The 20,331-nt window shown below is 43.8% G+C and overlaps 1 protein-coding gene across 2 annotated transcripts; it reads left to right on the forward strand.

The window, feature by feature from the left end:
• The first annotated feature begins 169 nt into the window (after positions 1 to 169).
• WDYHV1 (WDYHV motif containing 1) lies at positions 170 to 12,079 on the forward strand. 2 transcript variants are annotated; one of them, XM_005420705.2, is made up of 6 exons: positions 170 to 269; positions 919 to 969; positions 2,475 to 2,532; positions 2,976 to 3,124; positions 3,457 to 3,581; positions 11,782 to 12,079. In XM_005420705.2, the coding sequence occupies exons 2-6, from the start codon at positions 947 to 949 to the stop codon at positions 11,913 to 11,915; spliced, it is 489 nt and encodes a 162-aa protein (XP_005420762.1). In that variant the 5' UTR covers positions 170 to 269; positions 919 to 946; the 3' UTR covers positions 11,916 to 12,079. The 2 variants fall into 2 exon arrangements, with proteins under 2 accessions (XP_005420762.1, XP_014162373.1); XM_014306898.2 differs by lacking the exon at positions 2,475 to 2,532.
• The last annotated feature ends 8,252 nt before the right edge of the window (positions 12,080 to 20,331 follow it).

A 20,331-nucleotide genomic window follows, 5' to 3' on the forward strand; every position in this document is an offset into this window, starting at 1 on the left:
ACGGGGACGGGCGGGCCGGTGCCCCTCACATCGCTGTGAAGCGCTGGGACAGCCGGGCCACCGCGGGAACGGCGCGGCTGCGGGCTGGTCACACTCCTGGGCTCGCTTCTCGGCTCGAAAAATGAAGTTGGAGGAAAACAAAATAAATAACCGATTTTGTGTTTTGCAGCGAAGAAAATGTTTGGAAGCTTTGTGACTACATCAGGAGTCAGGACCGGTACCCTTTAGAAGAATTTTATGCTGTTTTCATATCCAATGATAAGAGGATGGTGAGTCAATGGGATGTGATCAGAGACAGCTGCGGAAAGGCTCGGGCCTGCAGACCGCAGCCCATTGTAGGTGAGAATAGTCCCAGCCCCGTGTTGGGGTGTGAGCCTTTAGCCCAGCCTGTAGGTGAGATTCAGTCCAAACCCGTCCTGTAGCTCGCTTTGGCTCAGAGGTGTGCCAGCCACACCACGTGAGATCTTTTAATTATGCACTGCATTCAGGACAGTGGAATGAGGCATGGTGTCCCTGTGAGCTGTGGGAGTAATTCTGTCTGTAATCTGTCAATTTAGGACAACAGTTATCTTTATAAAATCATAGAACCACTAATAACCATAGGGTTGGAGAAGACCTCCAAGACCATCAAGTCCAACTGTTAATTTGACACCACTACATTCACCACTAAACTATATCCTCAAGTCTTTTGGATGACTCCAGGGATGGTGATTCCATCACACTTCTTTTTAATGTGGCCCAGAATAGTATCTCCAATTTCATCCTCCTGAGAGAGAAACTAGAAAAAATTTTCTTACTGCAGCACAGATGTAAGCTGAGGAAATTGATAGGTTAGTAAAAAACAAACCAATTTACCTGAAATTAATCTGTATTAATCTGAAAGGTTTTATTCACTTCAGGTTCATTTATAACTTTCAGATTCCACTCTGGAAGCAGAAATCTGGACATGGAGATGAGCCTGTTATCTGGGTAAGGCATTCATTACTCTCAATAATTTTGAGTGTGTGCCTCTGTAGTTGATAGCTGCAGGATCACACACGGGCATGTAAGAATCTGTTCCATCTGAACATAAAGGAACACTTCCTACTCTAAGGACGATGGAACACTGGAGCAGGTTGCTCAGAGGAGTTGTGGAATCTCCATCCTTGGAGATTTTTAGAAGCTATCCAGGCACAGTCCTGAGTAGTTGGCTTTAGGAGAGTCTCATTGAGCAACAGGTTGGACCAGATGACCTTGTAACGTCCCTTCCAACTTCACACATTGCATAATTCTGCATTAATATTTGTAATTCTTTTACAACAGATTTATAAATAGCCTAAATCTGGTGCTCCTTTGCACCATCCCTCATAAATTAATAGCAGGACAGTCAGTAAAACCTACAGGTGACAAGTCTTAATTATAGTAAGAATGCATAATAGATTTGTGAAAATTATTATCTGCATATTGAGGCTGCCAGGTCTGTAGTGTTGTAGGTAGATGACTGTACTTGTAAGAAGTAGATGGATGAACTTATTTATGTAGGCCTGCCAGATGACAGAAAAGTGTAAGTTATGTGTGTATTTAGGTGTCAGCAGTTAAACTGACCCATAAACAGTTGCTTTGAAATGTCATTTGATCAGCTAAAGTAGTTCACTAATTGCTGATGCAGAATTCCTTGGTATCATTATAGAGTTCTTTCAGTTATCTGGCACAGAAAAGAAATATTTCATATGGCAATTTCTGTTTCTGAAATTCTGCGGAGTAGTCTGCAAACTTGTGATGTTTTCGGATTTCTGAATCATTCACTTTCTTCCAAAATATTGGTAGCTTTACAATACAGAAAAAAAAAAAAGGTTTGGTTTAAAAAGAGATCCAAGTGCTACAGAGAAGACCTGAAAGGGAATAGCAGAGTCAGGAAAGGCCATGGCAGAATGTGGATTTCTCCTAAAAATTCATGGATTCAAAGGTCTTTTAACTTTGACATTTCAATGGATCATAGGCTGTATAAAGCTTGTAAATTAATTTTTCTTATACTCTATAATAGGTTTTTCTAAATATTGTTTAATACAATTGTGTATGTGTATTGGTCTGGTGAAGTAGATTGCCCAAATCTTTTTCATACAAATTTCTTTGTGGTTTTAATGTTGAAAGTGTCAAAGACAGTGCTCAACCCTTTTTGTGAGTGGATTCAATGTAAATTTAAGTAAGTTGTTAAGGGGTACCTTCAATTTAATTTTGGAAAACAGCAGTGTGCATACCTGACAAATAATGTCAGCAACTGCAGTGTCCTCAAGTCTCCTCCTGTGTTTCTTACAAGGTAAGGAGTAAAACTGCATTGCATAACCCAAAAGTCTTGATAAAATAGTTGCCTTGAAAAAGTGTGATGTAGATATTTTTTCCCAGCTTCAAGAGCTGCTAGAGGAAATTGTTTCACTCTTGTGGTCCTCCTGATCTGAGCTGTTTGCTGGTTTTTCAGTGGTGTGCTGGTTTTTCAGGTGCTTCTGGCAGCTGAACACTCGACACTCAAATTCACAGACCGTGTTACTGCAACAGGTACAAAATCTCTTATTAGAAGAGATCACTAGGTAAATTTAACGTTAACCTATCATTTTATCTTGTGAGTTTATTTATGACTGAGTCTAATAAAAAATGCTTAACCAAACAACTTTTTTGGTTTGGTGTGGAACATGAGAGAGATTTTCTGTTTTCTTAGGAGTAGTATACACTTTAGTTTGCTGGTTTGGCTTAAATCAAAGGAGGCTGCAAAGAAATGGGGAGAATAGCAAGGTTTCTGGAAGAGCAGATGGGCAAGATAGACATTAGGAAATCTCTCTCCTGTTGCCAGAAATGTTACAGGCTTAATATTCAAGGACAGCAAGCAGGCTTTAAAAAATGGATCTGAACTTATGCTTTTAGGAAGATCTTTTTTTTTCCACTCTCTTTGCCAGTTTCTTATTAATTGCTGTTTAACTAATGGCAATTCCCCTTCTTCCCAGGACTACCATGTTATTCTACTTCATCTTTCCAGTGGGGAGCAGAACTTCATTTATGATCTTGACACAGTGTTGCCGTTTCCCTGTCCTTTTGATGTGTACAGTGTGGAGGCCTTCAGGTTGGATGACAGCCTTCGGCCAGAGTTTCACAGGTGATGACATGAAATGTAAAGGCTGTGGATGTTATTTCATGAAATCAAAGTTGAAGTTCTCTTTGTGTATGTATAGTGCCAGAGGTTTCTTTACTATACTTCAGTAAAATAAATGCATTGTGTTGTTTTTCTAAAGCTCTTTACCTTAGTCATCAAAAGCCCTTTTCTTTCCTACAGTAGCTTCATGTTAACAGCTTGGCCCAACATTGCTGGTTTGTGTATTTAAAAACATTAGTGCTCCTTGATGAGAGGAAAGTGCTCTTATTCTGAGTGATTATTGCAGTATTGTGTACATGCATCTTTTAATACAATTTTGCAATTTTTTTTTTTAGGAAAATCAGAATGATTAGAGCAGATTTGTACTTGAAGACATTTGCTTCAGACAGATCTCACATGAAGGATGCAAATGGGAAATGGCAGAAACCTCCTCCTCCATACCCTTGCATTGAAACTGCAGGTGAGCTCCCAGAACTCCTTCCTGCTTACAGTGCTGAATGAAGTAGTCCAGGTTGCACATGGGAAATAAATAACTTCTATAGCATTTGTCCAGCCAGCTTATTACTTCACATGGGAAAAAATAGGAGTATGAAGCATTTGGCACTCTCTTTTTTGGACACATAGTCCAACATGCCTTCTGGCATTTACTGTGTCAAACATTAGTTACTGATATTCATAAACTGAGCAGAGAGTGAGAGGTAAGTAATACTGTTCTCTTGTTACAGCAGGGAACTGAAGCAGACAGGCCAAATAACTTGCAGAGGGATCACAAAATTTTTCAGTGATTTCACACAGTGATTATACCACACTCTAGCACACAGATCCCATTCTGGCAAAGTAGTGTTGGCAGGAGGAAGTTTTCACTCTGCTCAGTGTGGTGAGTTTGCCTGCATGAAATGTTTGAGGTTTCTGTACCAGGTGAATGGACCCCAGGATATTTTAAATCACTGGCAAGTTCTTCCCTAAGCCTTAAGCCTCATGTAAATGATTACCTCTCTCTGCCTGGCCCAGAGGCTGACTTGCCACCTATTCTGTAGAGCTGCTTAAAGCATTCTTATCACACAGCACTTCAGCTTATTCTAATCATCTGTTTTGCAAGCTGAGTAACATTTGCCATGTGTGTGTTTGTTTGTACTCTCATTTTTTCCCAAGGAAAGCACGTTTTGCTTTGAAAGAGTTTTCATGTTACTGCTCTGCATGTTTGGTTTTGTTGATTTTTAATAATGCAATACTGATAAATGTTTATGTTAGAGAAGGGAGGGTCAAAGAAACGTGGTTCTGTCTTTAGGTCCAAGTGTTTGAAGTTGCTGGGAAATTAATTCTCGGTCTTTGTGTTGGCTTCTAAGGAAGCTTGGTGTTTCACATGAGAGTAGAAATGAATTACGGGAGTGAGCAGGAACACAGCTGTAGTCTTTGTTTTGAGGCTTTAGGTGTTTTCTAGGCAATCCAGTTATGAACCACCTTGAATTCTAACTCTTGGTTATTATTTTCAGCAGAGTTTTATGCACAGGTATTGTAGGGAGTGTAGGATTCCTGAACTGCAGTGAATGGTTCTCTGTTAGCTGGAGCCTTGTAGGTGCTGAGAACTTTTTTGTCTGTGGAAACCTTGTTGTTTTGATAGCTGAGAGGTGATGAAAGTCTGAGGAATATAGATGAGGTCAGACCAGGAAAGCAAAAAATGCTATTCAAATCAAAAGAGTAAAAAAAAAAACCCCATTACTTGTGGGTAGTAAGTTACATAATGACTCAAAGAGTTGCAGATGTGTACATGTATCTCTAGCTGGAGTACCTGACTCCATAGCTGCAAAGCCTGTAACTCTCCCCTTGCCTGTTGTGTCTGGCTGAGTTTTGCCTCAGTGGTGAGCAGCAGCCACAGGCTTCAGCCAGCCTCCAGATTCTCAGTGATGCTGGTAGATAGTGAAGGATATGTAGCTCTTACTTCCTCTTACTTCCTCCTATGCTTTCATTCTTTGCTTTATACCTTGCCATGCTGAATGGAATGTCCATAGGTCATCCAGTCCAACATCTGCCCAGAACTGGTATTCCTCAGGGCTCTGTCCAGTCTGGTCTTGAGCACCTCCAGAGATGGGGATTCCACCACTTTCTGGACAGTGTTCCAGTGTTTGACCACTGTCATGGTAAACAACCAGTGAATAAAAAGTCCTCATATAATCTGAATTTCAGATGTTCCAACTTGTATTTTTCATTTCTTGACCTCTTGCCAGGCTCCTCCAAGAAGACTCTGGCTCCACTGTCCTACCTCTGACCAGGTAGATGTAGGCAATAGTAATGTCTCCCCTTCATCTTCTCTTTTTAAGACTGAGGAGACTCAGTTCTCTGAGCCTCTCCTTGAATAAATGTTGTCCTGCACCAAACAGCTTGCTTTTCCTCTTGTGGGCCTAGTCCAGTATGTCCATAATTTGGAGATTTTTTTTTTGTGCTGAGCTCCAAATGGACACAGCACAGCAGCAATGTGCTGATGTGCTCTGGTCTCCTGGTCAGCTGGCTGAAAGAAACTTGTTACCCTGCACCCAATCAAGGTGAAAAGTCATTCACTAGGGAGCTTCAAGGTCCAAGTCAGAACAGGACTAGATTGTCTCAGATCTAGGATGTCCAGTTCAAGTTTTGGTTCATTTAGTACCAGTTCCTCCAGCTTTCCTCTTTGTCTTTTCTTTGTATTCACTGAGATACTTTGTAGTGATCTGTGCTTTAATGTGCACAGTGCTGTGAGTCTGTGAGGAGTCTGAGTGCAACTGTAATGTCTCAGCACAGTTTTATCAGGCATAAAGCTGCCTTATTTTTAACTTGATGTGGAACTGGGTGGCAGACCTTGTGTTATCATAAAAGAGCCTGGGGTATTAATGTTCATGTCCGTGCCAAATTCCATTGCAGATAACTTTTTTCTCCCTGCCGTTGCACTTTGATAGAACAGTCTGCCTTCCATGTTGATTTGTGTTTGCATAAGATTAAATTACTTATATATTTCATGTTATAGGAGACTGCAGTATAATGGCTGACAGAACTGACCCCATATTGTTTTAGTACCAATTTATTTGTGAGGCACATTTCTATCAGAGCAGGTTTGTTTTGTTTTTTGGATTTTTTCCCTTTCATTTAGAGCAGCCAAATTCCTAAGCTTTTGAGAAGATGCAAGGTTTTTATATTCCTTCTGTTTCCTATATGTCTTCTTTGATGTTTGTGGCAGTTTGACCCTGCCAGGTGCCCACCAAAGTTGCTCACTCTCACCCACAGCTGTACAGAGGAGAGAAAATGCAACGAAAACTTGTGAGTTGAGATAAGGGTGGGGAGAGATCACTCACCAATCACTCATGGGCAAAACAGACTCGACTTAGGGAAATTAGTTCAGTTTATTACCAATCAAAATCAGAGCAGGATAATGAGGAGCAAAACAAATCCTAAAAACACCTTTCCTTCACCCCTCCCTCTTTACCAGTCTTAGCTTTATTCCCAATTCTCTACCTCCTCCTAACCCCCCCCACCCCACCAGTGGGGAATGGGGATTGCAGTCATCACAGGTTGTTTCTGCCACTGCTGCTCAGGGACAGGAGTCCTTCCCTTGCTCCATTTTGGGGTTCCTCTCATGCAGTTCTTCATGAACTTCTCCAATGTGAGTCCATCCCATGGGCTGCAGATCTTCATGAACTGCTCCAGTGTGGCTCCCTTTCCACAGGGTGCAGTCATTCAGGAACAGGCTGTTCCTGCATGGATCCCCCACCAGGTCACAAGTCCTGCCGCCAAACCTGCTCCAGTGTGACTCCTCTCTCCATAGGTCTGCAGGTCCCTGCCAGCAGCCTGCTCCAGCATGGGCTTCCCACAGGGGTCACAGCCTCCTTTCAGTCATCCACCTGCTCCAGCCTGAGGCTCCTCTATGGGCTGCAGGGACACAGCTGCCTCACCATCATCTTCACCATGGGCTGCAGGGGAGTACCTGCTCTGGTGCCTGGAGCACCTCCTGCCCCTTATCCTTCACTGACCTTGGTGTCTGCAGAGTTGTTTCTCCCACATATTCTCACTCCTCTTTGGCCACAGTTACTTCTGTGCAATAGCTTTAAAATAGTTTTAAAAAGGAAGAGGTACTACAACGATCACTGATGGGTTCAGCCTTTGCCAGAGGTGGGTCCATCCTGGAGCTGGCTGGCACTGGCTCTGTTGGACACGGGGGAAGCTTCTAGAGGAGTCACCCCTACAGCCCTCCCCTGCTACCAAGACCTCTTGGAATTGAATTGAGCAATCTTGATCATTAACAAATTAAGCATTTTTCACCTACTTGCAACTCAAAGGGAAGAAATCGTAAACTGTATTCGTCCTGCTCATGGGGTTGCAAAATAAATCATCAAAAATAAGCTTACATGGAGTCATAAATTCCAGTCTATGCCTAAAAAAATTGAAGCTGGCACAAGGTGATTTTTAAAAGCATTTTTCTAAAAGACAAACAACTCCAGTCCAGCCAATAAAACAAGAATAAAAAAAACCAAACCTTCTTAGACTCCTCAGTATCTCCTCAGAACTCACATGCTAAGAATTAGCCTCTTGGATCTGGCTCTGCTCTAGCTGTTTCCCAGAGTTAGGCTTCTGTGTCTTTTACTGGCATTGCTCTGGCCTCTGTTCTGCTCTGCTGCCATGGATTGCAGGAGGGGCTGGCCAGCCTAACTGGCTGCACAGTGCTTTCTCACCCTGCCCTGTCCTCAAAGCTGCTCTGCTGGAATAAACATACCTGAGCTGCAGAGCATTCCCCTGGTCCCACCTGTTTGCCAATGACCTCTTGAAAGAAACAGGATATTTTGTTAAAATAATAATAAAATGAGATTTGGTGAACAGATTCATTATTCTAGAGCTGGTGAGCCCAACCTTTTGTTTTCTTTTAAATCTTCTTTCCACAAATTAATGAGGTCTGATTCTGTTTAGTTTATGACTTAGGATGAGATCAGCCCTCCTTACTGCAAGCCTGTGTAAAATGCAGCTTGCGCAGTGCATTTCAAAATTACTCCAAACAGATGGTTGTGTGGCTTATGTGTAAGTGTTAGCAGCAGCTCTAACACTGAAAAGCACTGGTTTGAATTTCATTTCTCCCAAGATGTTCAGTAGCACACTTGCTGGATTGATTTGTAAAAGCTTTTTGTTCTTTTTATTATTAATCCCTGGTAGTCAATAATAATGGGGTTTTACTTGGGGGGTTTTAAAATTTATTTTGAAGAGCATGAATAGGACAGCTGAGAAATTCTGGAGACACTATGTATCAAACATACATGTAACAGGAAATCTCTCAGACAGAGACCCAGCAGATGTCTGTACTTGCTTTCTGTATCTCCTCTCTGAAGTGGCAGCAGGATCCTAATGAAAGTAAAAATGCACTGATAGGGATACAAGTAGCTCCTATGCACTTCATGGGAACCTTCTGCTGCTCTCATTTGAGAATAAAACTCCAGTCTGTAAAGTTAGGTCCTTACTGCATAAGCTTTTGTGGAAGTAATGAATCAAGTCAGATGGATACAATAAAGACACAACTAAGAAGTATTTAAATTGCCAGAGTGGCTTGTTGAAGTTAAACCACTTTCTGTAAAATATAATTTGAAGTGGTGAGCTGTGTTACATTGAGATCAGCCAGGATGGTTTGCACAGTCAGTTTTATCTTAGGGGTGAAGACAGCAACCCCCCAGCTGAGAGTGGGAAGAGTCCTTCTGACTTATCTCCCTGCTCAGACGAGGGAGGAGGATCTGAAGAGAGCTGTAAACACCTCCACAAGTCTGTGAAGAGTCCAACTTTCTTTTAGTTGCCCCCAAGGTTTTAGGTATTAGCAGAACTGATCTTGGAGGCTTTGTTCCAGACATCCCTGCTTCCAGCAGCCCTTGGGCAGCTGTTGTTACACTGAGTTAGTCTGAGGTCTGTGAGCCAAGCTTGGCTTGGCTTAAACGCTGCTTTCTAACTACTGTTGGCAGAAGCCACAAGTATCGGGGCTAACAATGCCTGAGATAGTGAGTGGCCTTTTATTTCATCCCTGCTTGGGGTAAAAGCAGCAGACTTGATTTAAACAAATATAAAGTTATGCAGGAATCTCAGAACAGGCCAGATAGGTCTCATTTGTGGGGGGTGTGTGTAACAGAGTTTGGTTAAAGAGGAAGATGAGCCCTAGGCATTGCACAAATGCAAGCTAGTATAACAGTCACAGCACCCGAAGAGGACTGCAAGGGTAATGTAAATCTTAAAATAAAATAATTCTGCTGCTGGTGGTCTTGTGAAAATGTTGTAGGATACAAAAGCTCCGTGCTTTTGTGGAGAGATCATCTTGGTTTGCCAGCTGTAGCATCCAGATGTATCTTTTTAAAATTATGTTTGTCACTCTTACCTGCTTCGGGAAGAGGACTTTGTGGTATTTTCATTCATTTTTGCCGAGCTGTTATCTAACACTGTAAGGTCTAACACGACATGCACGGCGTTCAGATAGAGCCCACGAGGAAAGAGCAGCATGGAGGGGCTGTTATTACACGGATAAAACGGGAGAGGTCTCACTAAGGTTTTCCCTATGGATACCTCCTGTGCTGCTCCAGTGCCATCTACCGGCAGGTTCTTAGGCCATCGCTCTTCATAGGAATGGACTTGTTTGCTTTGGTAAAACAAGCTGCCGCAATCCTTCCGAAGTTAGAGAAGATTCCATTTCCTGCCGGCATTGTGACAGCAACTTCCAAGTTGCAAACAGCAGCTGTGTTTGTAACTACTGGAACAATCTCCTTTGGACTGCTTTCCCATTCACAGAACAGTTTTATGAATTATTTTAGTATGCTCAATGCACATAAAGCAGAGAATTATTCATTTATTTAATCTTAACATATATGAAGAATCACATTAATTTTGAAAAAGCATCTGGGAGGAAAAGAGCAGTTTGAAACTGGAAAACAGATTTAACAGATTTAACAGTGGGTAACAGCTCCAGCAAGCAAGAGCTGTTACCCACTACTAATTTGTTCTTGAGCTATGACAGCAAATTGCTGAGCTTGTGCTATTTTAAATTCCCACTCAGGAAGAAATGATCCCTGTTCTGCCAGACTCACTTCAGCAGTAGGAGCATGCTTGGCTGGACATAAGGAATTTCTGTATATAGTGTTCAAACAGGTTAACAAGAAAAGATTTAGGGGCCAGACCTCAGAAAGGGTGAGAGTTGGGATTAGGCAAATCACAAAGCTGTGCTGTAGTGTAGACCTGGTGCAAACAGAGGCCTTCAGGGGCTGGATTATGCCTGGTACTCCTGGGTCTGGAGTTCCTGAATATCATCTTCCTTTCCTTGCTTACACTGTCCATAATGGTAAGCCTAGTTACACAAGCAGTTTGCAGCTGAAGCAAATTCCATCCTTTGGATTTTATAATCTGTTCATTAGAGCCTCCTCTTGTTTGATTCTTAATCCTTAAATGCACACATGAATCATCCCTGGTAAAGTAAATAGTTAATACAGTGGGAGAGCTGTTAACAGTAAATCTGTAAAGTAAAACTGTAACAGTGGCTTTACCATTCTGTTCCTTAAACTCATTCTCAGCCAGTTTTCTCTAATGGTCATTTTAAAAGATTATTTGTGCACATCATTGGTAAGAAGTCAAAACAACAAGCCCACAGATGTTTGTCATAAGAGCTGAACCTCTGATCAGCATGGTTCTGAGTCAGCAAAGCTTGTACCAGGCCAGCTCTGGACAAAGGATGCATAAGGTACCTAAACCCAAAACTGCACACCCGCACTTTTCCAGTGAGCTCTCTGGGATCCATGAATGGGTCAGAATGGTTTCCACCCCTCCTGCAGGGAACAGAGCAGATTAAATGCTGGCAAAGAGCATTCATGGTTACTTTTCTCTTGAAACCGTGCCAGTTAATCTTTTGCCCCTGACTTAATTCTGTTATTCAGGATTCACAAAAAATAAGTATTTTCCCCCAGCCTAGTTTGTGCTTCTCTTCACCTGAGCATCCCTCTAGGCTGGAGACTGGGTTAGGTCACACATCTCCTCCCCTCTGCATATTCTGGCCCTGCAGTGGGCCCATGTTCAGCAAGGAAAAAGTTCAGGGTTGGAGGGAAAACAAATACTGTAATCTGGAGAGTAACAAACTGCAGGCTTGCTAAGGGGCCAATCACTTCTGAGAGACAATGAGCAACTTGCAGTTCTGATTGCTGCTGTGAGCCTGTTCCTCTGTGCTCAGTGCAAAAGGTGACTCCATTGACTTTGGTTCAGAACTTAAATAGGTGAATAATAACTCCCCTGCTTTTGAGTCAGCCCATTTGTGTGAATGCAGGAAGGCTGCATTGCTCTTCCCTGTGTTGGTTGTTGTTTGCACTCCAGTTCTCTGACACTACGTGACCCTTCTAGGCTGCTGCTGTAGGGGAAAATCTTACCCACACATGCTAGTTTGTAGTGACATACTGGATGCTTACTGATCCTGTAATGTGATTATTGCCTTGGGCAGAGAGGAGAATGGGGGCAAAATCAATGTTTCAGAGATTGGAAATAGATGTTTCTGTACCACCATACAATTTGCAGAATCTTGCTGGAGTGAACAGAACTGTTGAAGAGGGGTTTGGAATGTTTTATTGAAAGATGTATACCTGTGCTACAGAACCTGCATCTGGAACTTCAATATTTCCCTTTTCTGGTCCTTTTTTTAGATTCCAAGATGAACTTGGATGATTTCATCAGTATGAATCCTGAAGTGGGATGGGGCTCAGTGTTCTCCCTTTCAGACTTTGTGCATCGATTTGGCAGTCAGACTGATTACAGCTATTCCTTGGAAGGACAGTAAAGTGAGCAAAGTTCCTCTGGTTCTGAGGGGATGTGTTTTGTTTTGCTGCTCTTACATTGAATTTATGGTTTACATTTCTGTATATGCAATAGGTATTTGGAAAAATAGAACACCCAGACAGAAATATCATGAACTGAATAAAAACCTTTATTTTAATTATGTAAGAATGTACTTGGTTTTTAATGTCAAATCAAAGGCAGACATGCCACCATAAGCATATTGCTTTTCCAACTACTGTGCTGAAACTGAAAAGAGCTGCAAAAAAGCTTTTGGAAAAATATGTGCATAAAATACTGAATATTGTAGTCAAAATTGCTACATGTCACATTTTAAAAGTGAGATATGGTTTTCTTCATGTTGTGATTGCTGTCAATTGTATGTAAACAGACAGTGCATCTCAGTTTCCTCGCTAGCTTTGCTGATTAGTCCTTATCTAGCAGAAGTGTAAAGGGAAAATTGATTTAGTAGTTCAGTTGTGAACTTCCATGCACTATGTAAAACCAGGTAAGTATCCAGGTTTCTGTGCTGTACCAGGGGAGAATTAAATCCTGCCATTTCAGTGAAATGTTCTAGTACTGGTAGTTCCTGGAAGATGCAGTTGCTATTTTTGCTTCTCATGCTGGCTGTGCATTCTCACCTGCTCCCATCTTCTTGCACTTGGTGTTTGTTTGAGGTCAGACAGCTGCTCCTGCTGGTGTAACGAAATCAGCAGGGCCATATGGCTGGGGGGAAGGGAGTGAGAAAGCCTCCCTGTTCAGGGTTGTCTACTGGTGAATATCCTCAGAGGTGATACCAAGCTGCATCCCTGCAGGCATCCCAGGAAAGCCATCCTCTGTGCTGACAGAGGGTTTGGAGCAGTCTCAAACTTCTTAGAAGAGTGCCCTAAACATGGAATTGCAGAAACAGGCTAAAATGAGGTCTTTAATTCTCAGCTTTAGACCTGTTCTACTTTATACCCTAGCACATCACAGACTCACAATGGTAGAGGAACACGGGTTAGAAGGGTCAGGCAGTCCCTGGTCCAATCTCCTGTTCAAATCAGCTCAGACCAGGCAGCTCAGGGCTTTAGCCAGTCAGGCCTTGGAAACCTGCTGGGATTGGGACTACATTTGTGATATATTTAATTCCCATGAAGAAAAGCACAGTAAAGATTTTAAGTATTAAGGGGTCATACATAAACATTTGTGATATATTTAATTCCTGTGAAGAAAAGCACAGTAAAGATTTTAAGTATTAAGGGGTCATTTTATTTTTAAGTAAAGAAAAATATCAAAACTTGTAAGAATCTTGTATGTGTTACTTAGGTTTATTGTTACATACATAGTGTATTACTGTATCTCTCATCAGTTCTAGAGAATTTAGTCAGCATATTAACAGCAGAGACAGCCAACTGAACAACTGTGGGATTGATTCACTTCATCCAGACATCTCTGTCCGTATCATAAGGGCTGCTGAATACAGGAGTTTCAACTTTGTATTGTCAGATGCAGCACAGCTGGTTGCCCGTGCAGATAGGCTGCTACTACACATATTCCTTGAGGGCCAGCATGGACTAGTTAGGAGGCCAGTTGTTGGGACACGCCCCTCTGGAGTGGGACAGTTCATCTGCAGTTTCTGCCACTCTGAGTCAGCGTCACTAGAAAAAACTGAGATGAAACTTGGGATTCCTGATAAACCGATGCACAAACCCTCCCAAGAGGGAACAGGTGGATTTAACCAGATACTCCTGTGTAAAATGTTTGGATGAAATAGCAGCTCTTGATGCTGATGTAGCAGGCACACTGGGGGAATGCAGATGTTGGTACTGACTGGTTCTGAGTGATGTTCAGGCTGGTTGTGGCAGTGCAGAGCAGCAGCAGTTTGCCTGCTCAGCTCCCTGTAGGTGCCAGTGCACTGGCACAGCAGAGGTGGGAATGCCAAGATCCAAGATCCTGTTTCAGATGAACAGATCATGTTAAGCACTTCTTACCCTTCAAGTGGTTGAGTCTCATAGACACAGAGTTCCTGTGCATTGCTCAACAGGCCCTTTAAGTTGTTACAGAACATGAGGTTCTCATCCCTCCCTACTTGAGTATGTCATTTGATTTAACCTCAGCTGGTTTCCGGTGCATGAAATCTGTGACACACTCCCTTTAGTGGGGGTCAAGACACAAGAGTCTGCCTGGTTTAATCTAGTTTCAGCATAAAGGCTGTCAAGAGGAACAGTCACAACCATTATTCAGACTATGCAAGTTTAAAAAAAAACAGCATGCAGAGTTAGTCCTTTTTCTCTGTAATCATTCTGAACAGGTGCTTAATTTTACATGTAGCAGGCTGGGTGTATGTGATTATAGCTTTTCTATAATTAACCACCTTTGTGTGGCTCTTGTAAAAAGTTGTCGTTCCAGAGGGATCAGTAGAAGCCAGAGAATTATTTAATTCAGTGCTGAAGATGGTGATAGTATGGTGCTGTCTCTCTAGCCCATCAAGTCTGAGGGCATTTCATCACCTTTCAGGTGAGCATGATATCAAAGGAAAGAATTCAGGAGTACATCAAGTGCTCATTTAGGGCCCAAAATACAAAGACTCACTTCCCTGTAATTATCAGAAACCAGCTCTTTTCTGGGGCTGATTAGTCCTAGTGTCCCATCAGAGGGACTAAGTGACTTCCCTCCCCTCTTTGGTCCTTTCTCCAGGTAACCCTAGTCATGACTGTTTTGTGGAACTTGCTGTGTTTAACCTCTGCTGTCAACCCATATTTGATGCATGAGGTGGCTCCACCAGTGTGGTTTCCCCACTGAACACGACAGTAAGTTGCAGAGAGAAAAGCAAAATTTGCTGAGAGCCACTTTGCCATGTACCTGCAGAAGTACAAGCAAAGAACTTCCACTGTAAATCTGATGGCAGGGAGGCAACTTCATTGCCAGACATCACTAATTGTCAGCTCAGTGACCAGTGATGTATTTAAACACCTAAGATTCAAACAAGTTCACACCACAGTGATAGGTTCATGTGTGGGGTACATTGCATGGCAGAGAACAGCTGCTGCTCCTCAGGTGCAGCTCCAGGCTGGCCAGTGCAGCCACCCAGCTGAGGTGGTGCTGAGGGAGAGCCTCATTCCTTGATGCAGGGGAACTGGGCTCATGCCAGTGAGAGATAGGGAATAACAGGAAAGCGTGATGGCTGATTGTCTGGGGTGCACTGGCACAGCAGGATCAGCCTGTGCTCACTTACACTCCATGCTGTCCATAGCCCTTGAGACTCTGATTCTTTACTGTGTCCACATGCTTTCCCATGGTGTCCAGGACAAAGATGTGCTGCTTAGGAACTTTCAGTACAATGATGTCCTAGTGCATCTTAGCTTCCCATTCCCTTTCAGCCTTCTTTACCGTGTCCTTTTCCATAGTGATGTCTTATTTTTCTCCAGTTATTACAGTTTTTATGAGCTTAGAGCCCCTAAGTGGTGGCTTTTTGGACTGGGTGACCCTTGAGTAAGGCATTGAGAAAGTAAGGAGAAACCCTCCTGCTCTCAGATCAGTTACTCACAATCCCACGGTCTCCCAGCTTCTGTATTCTGAAGCTGGGAGATGGATCATTGATCACTGGAAATTCTCCAAGCCTTTTATTTCTAGACATCAAAGGGTGAGACTCTGATAGCCCTATACTGGGGACATATCCCATCTCCCAGATGGTTTCTGCCATCTCCAGCAGGCTATTGCAGCAGTTAGCTGCACATCTCTCCTACCTTTTTCTCTTCTTTGCTGCTGCTTTCTACCCAAGAATATAGTTTATTTGATAAATAGCCTCTCTTATTCAGCTGTTTGTGGCTTTAGAAAAATAGACACTTTTTTTTCTGGCACGCATTTGTTTGGTCAGTGCATTTTTGCAAACTTGTATGTGACCAGTTCTGTCTTGAGAAAATCCCATTTCTTGGTTGGCCAGCAGAGAGAGCAGTCAGCATTCAGTTGGAAGTGCAGGTTGGGACACAGACAGAGGTGGTCCCCTGCACACTCAGCCTTGCCAGTAGCTGTTACAGTTAGAATTGTCACTCTGACAGCATTGCAGAGGTGATTTGTACCCTGCAAGGTTGTGGCTGAAGGCTGAGGTATTGCCCTCGACTGCCTGAGCAGTCAGTGCAAGCCCATCCTGCACTCCAGGGGCTATATGGCAGCATTGTCACACCACGTGCCAGTTTGGGGGACCTGGTCAGCAGATCCCCCAAATGTATCTGGTCACAGTTCCTATCAAAGTGGGGCTGTGGCACCTTAGGGTGTCAGACCAATTTGTTTGCTATCAGTTTATATTTAGATGCCTGGGGATGCTGCAATCTGATCTGGGCCATTCAGGAAGCAAAGGGTCAATAGGGTGCATTTGGATGAATCAAATTCCAGGATGAAAGCCTTGGTCAGGGCATTTTGACATGTGTGGCCTCCTCATACTCTCATTGTCCAGCCAGAGCCTCATGCATGCTCTGAAGCACCACTGCTCTCCAAGCTTCTACTGTAAAATGGCCATCTCTGGTTGGTTGGGTTTTCCTTGTTAGAATTACTTTGATCCAAATTTTCTTATTTTTCACATTTCCCCCCCTACCTTTTTGGGAAACAAGGGTTGTAGACAAAATGCCTTGAGAAAACTGTATCAGGGAGTAAGAATGAGGTGTGAAAATACCACCATGTCCCTTCAGTAATCCCAGTTACCTTGCACTGGGTGTCTTGCAGAGCCATTGCTGAGACACTGTCCCTGACCCAAGTGGTGGCTGTCCCCCACACCTGGCATGAGCCACACAGCTGGAGGGGAGGACCTGCAGAGCTTCACTTCATGTGTCACCCAGCAGAGCAGATGGCTTCAGGTTTGGTGGGCTTGCCCTACTATGGCACTTTGGATTCTCAGGCTTGGAGAATCTCATCTCCTCTCAAAGTGAAACCTGCGCAGATGTCTCTCCTCAGGTAATTACCTTCTCAGAAATTTGAGGGAGAGAATGCTGGTGATTTTCTTCTGCCTTCTGGCTTCCTCCTTATGCAGGACTTGGCCCAGTTGAGGCCAAGGTTAATGGAGCACACCCAAGGAGTGAGTGTCTGGAGACATCTGCCCAGGTTTGTGCGCACTTCCCTGTGGAGCTCACCTCTTTTCGTTTATGATCGTGGAGTCAGAAGTGAAGCGCTCTATACAAGTGCAGCCTTTCAGCAAGTTAAAGGCAGCTGCAGTAGTGGTTCTGGAAAATCTCTCCAGTTTGACCTAAGATAAACAAATATGGTTGTTTAAGTATCCTCAATGTTTCCTTATACTTACAGTAGGAAATACCTTGGATACTGAGGGCAGTTAAAACAAATCTTACTTAGTTATCTAAGGCCTCTGGCAAGTCCCTGAGTTTCTGAGCGAGCTAAGCCACTTCCTAGGCATGAGGTGTACCAGGCTTCATTTTATAGTCATAAAAATAAGCATTAAGGACTTGGGCTGTGAACTGCCACTCACAATGTCCAACTGGAGTGACATTATTCATCTGATACTTGTGACGAATGTCTGCTTCCTGCTCTGGAAGATGAGCAGGATGTTTCCAGTGAGCTGGATTCCTGACATTATATTACTTAAAAGCAGGAAATGCTCATTTTGCTTGGTTCAGCATCATACCAGCCTTCCCATGCAAGGCTATATCTGGAACCCAAACACTGCAATAAGACAGGAATCATTATATGGGTTTTTTTTTCAAACAGCCTACACAGTAAGAAGATGGTAGTTATCTCAGCCTTCCTTTCTTTTTAGTATGCAATTGTGGTGGTGTGCTTCCCCCTGTCTCCGCCTGGCTGCTGAAATGGCAGCACACCAGCTCCACGCTTGGAGCCATCCCGAGAAAATGTTCTGCTGTGGCTTTTAACCATTTGTCTGTAAAGCTCCTGCTGCTTCCACCATTCTAACTGCTGGGGTGAAGCAAGGCTTGCCAGTCCTTGTTTACAGCAAGTGTAATCAGTTCCACTATTTATACTGTACTCATCACAGAGCGCTTTGCTGTATGAAATGGTCACAGTTATATTTATACCAGTACAAAAACAAAGGCATCACAAATCGAGGCGGTGACATTCAGAGTAATTTTTCCTTGCTATGTGACAGTGTTTCTTTGGCAATTCAAACTTCTTTCTGGCAGAAAATAGGAGGAAAATACAGCCCACTGTAAGTCAGGAGCCCACCAGTATTTATCTGCACTTGTGTTTTTGTCTTGCATGAAGGAAATGCAACTATTTAGTCAAGTAACTTCTACCAGTTGCTACCTCGGTACGAATATGCAGGGCTGCCAGCAAACTCCATGGAGTTGTCTTAGCACAGCTAAAAGCAGAGTTCAATCTGCTTTGCCAGAAGTACTAAAAATACCTTTTAATATGCTATGGTCTGTGTCTGCCTGTACAGAACAATCAGGAGTTGTTTTCAAATGCATTGTCCTTGGAGTTCCCATAAAGTGAACAGAGATCGATACGCTCAGTCTTGAGGTGCAAAATAAGCTGTGCTGTGGGGCCCAGCTGTTCTCCTTGCTGGTGTCACCAGCAGGGTGCTCCCCCTGCCTTGTTCCCAGCAAGAGGCTGAGATTTGCAGTGCCCGGCCTGCCATATTTGTCGGAGATCCTTTGCAGGGTAGATTGTTTACTTAATGTCATTCTCATTTAACTTATTTGATAATTATTAAATAAAACAACCCAAGTTAGGTGCTTTTGAGATCTGAAAGACTGAGGGACTTTGTTGCCAGCAAAGACCCACTCACATTCCGAGCATCTTCTGCTTGCCAGCCTTTCCATGCTCTCATGGTGCATGGAGGTCAGATCCATGCACAGAGGCAAAGCTGCAGCCTCCTCTGAGCTGGTGCTGTGTGAGCAGGGGCACCTTTCCAAGGCACAGAGCCTGATGAAACCTTTCTGCCAATGTTCTCTGTGGCCCTACTGCCTTGAACTGCTGTGGACATCCAGGGTTGTGGAACGGCTCAGCCTGGTCCTGGCCACATGGGTGCAGGTCCCAGCCCTTGCCAGGGACCATGGGGTCACCTTTGCTCACTGCCTGCAGGGGCAGTGCAGACAGTGGAGGTTGCAGGCCATTACCACCCCACTCATGATCACAGAATCATAGAATGGTTTGAGTTAGAAGGGACCTTAAATCATCTAATTCCAACCCCAGTGCTGTGGAAGAGACAGCTTCCACTAGACCAGGTTGCTCAGACCCCCATCCAGCCTGGCAAGGATGCTTGCTGGGCTTACAGACATCTTCAGAAATGGGGATTATTTGTGGTCATTCAAGAATTATATGCCCTGGCTTAGCACATGGAGTCCAAAAAATCACACATGGAGATTGCCCAGTGCTGAGGAGCTCTGAAGCCTGACAGGTGACAGAAGTACACGTGTGGGGTCCAAAAGAGGTGTCACCAATTTCACTTGGTTCTCCTCTGAGCTGGCATTGTTGTGTCTCACAGTAAGGTCATCTGCCTGTCCTGTACAGTGGAAGAGGGCCTGCTCCCAAACACTGTTAGAGCTGCTCCTGCTGCTGCTTAATGCCATTGGGAGAGTGACCCTTGGAGCTCCAGGGCTACAGCCATTGGCACATGGCTGGATTAGCAAATGGAAGCTTTGTTTTGAGTTTTCTGTAATAAAATACCATGCTGCTGGGGCACACAGGCTAGCTAGGGTTTCACTGCCCACTTAAGAAAATGAGGGCAAAGGGTGATTAAATATTAAGTGGGATGCAGGATCTCAGTGCATGCAGTTCATGTGGTAACCTGAGGATGGGCTGAGGTAAATGTGGATTCCTAGATGCCTGAGAGGGTACTACAGCAACCCATCCTGGCCAGCAAGGGGAGCTCTGGGGTTTGTCCATCACTCTCCAGTGCCAGGAGACCTCAGGGGTGACAGGTGTGGCCATGGAGAGATGCCAGAATGAGGATCCTTGGAATACCTGTATCCTCTTCTATTTAACTTTCCACCTCTTCTGTAAATCAAACACCATTTCTGGCAGCAGTAGACTGGTTAAGCAGGTTACACTGATATCAAGCAGAAGACACTAATGAAAAAAACAGAAAAGAGATTAGTGATTAATGCAGAAACTCCCTCCCACCCCCCACCTCAGGATGAGCCATGTCCTAAAGCCTCTCCTTCAAGCAAAGCTGCTGCTGACAAGAAAGTTATTGACCTTCCTTACCCTGCAGAGCAAGACTTCTGAAAGGCAGCTTTTACTCTGTGTGTGTCCATCTGCATGCACCTGCCCCAGGCCTCCCCAGGCACACAGAGGTACAGACAGCTCCTTCCGCAGCAGCTCATTTGGCAGTGGGTGCTGGCTCCTGAGCTTACTTTGGCATTAGCAATGGGCAACATTGAATTATTTCCTCACCACTCCCTTAGCAGCTGGCTCTTCTTGGGGAGGATCCACACCTTGGCTGCTGCCTGGTCAGGTGCAAATGCTGCAAGGCC

Source organism: Geospiza fortis, unplaced genomic scaffold (genome assembly GCF_000277835.1).
Source record: "Geospiza fortis unplaced genomic scaffold, GeoFor_1.0 scaffold111, whole genome shotgun sequence".
In the NCBI taxonomy this organism is placed as follows: domain Eukaryota; kingdom Metazoa; phylum Chordata; class Aves; order Passeriformes; family Thraupidae; genus Geospiza; species Geospiza fortis.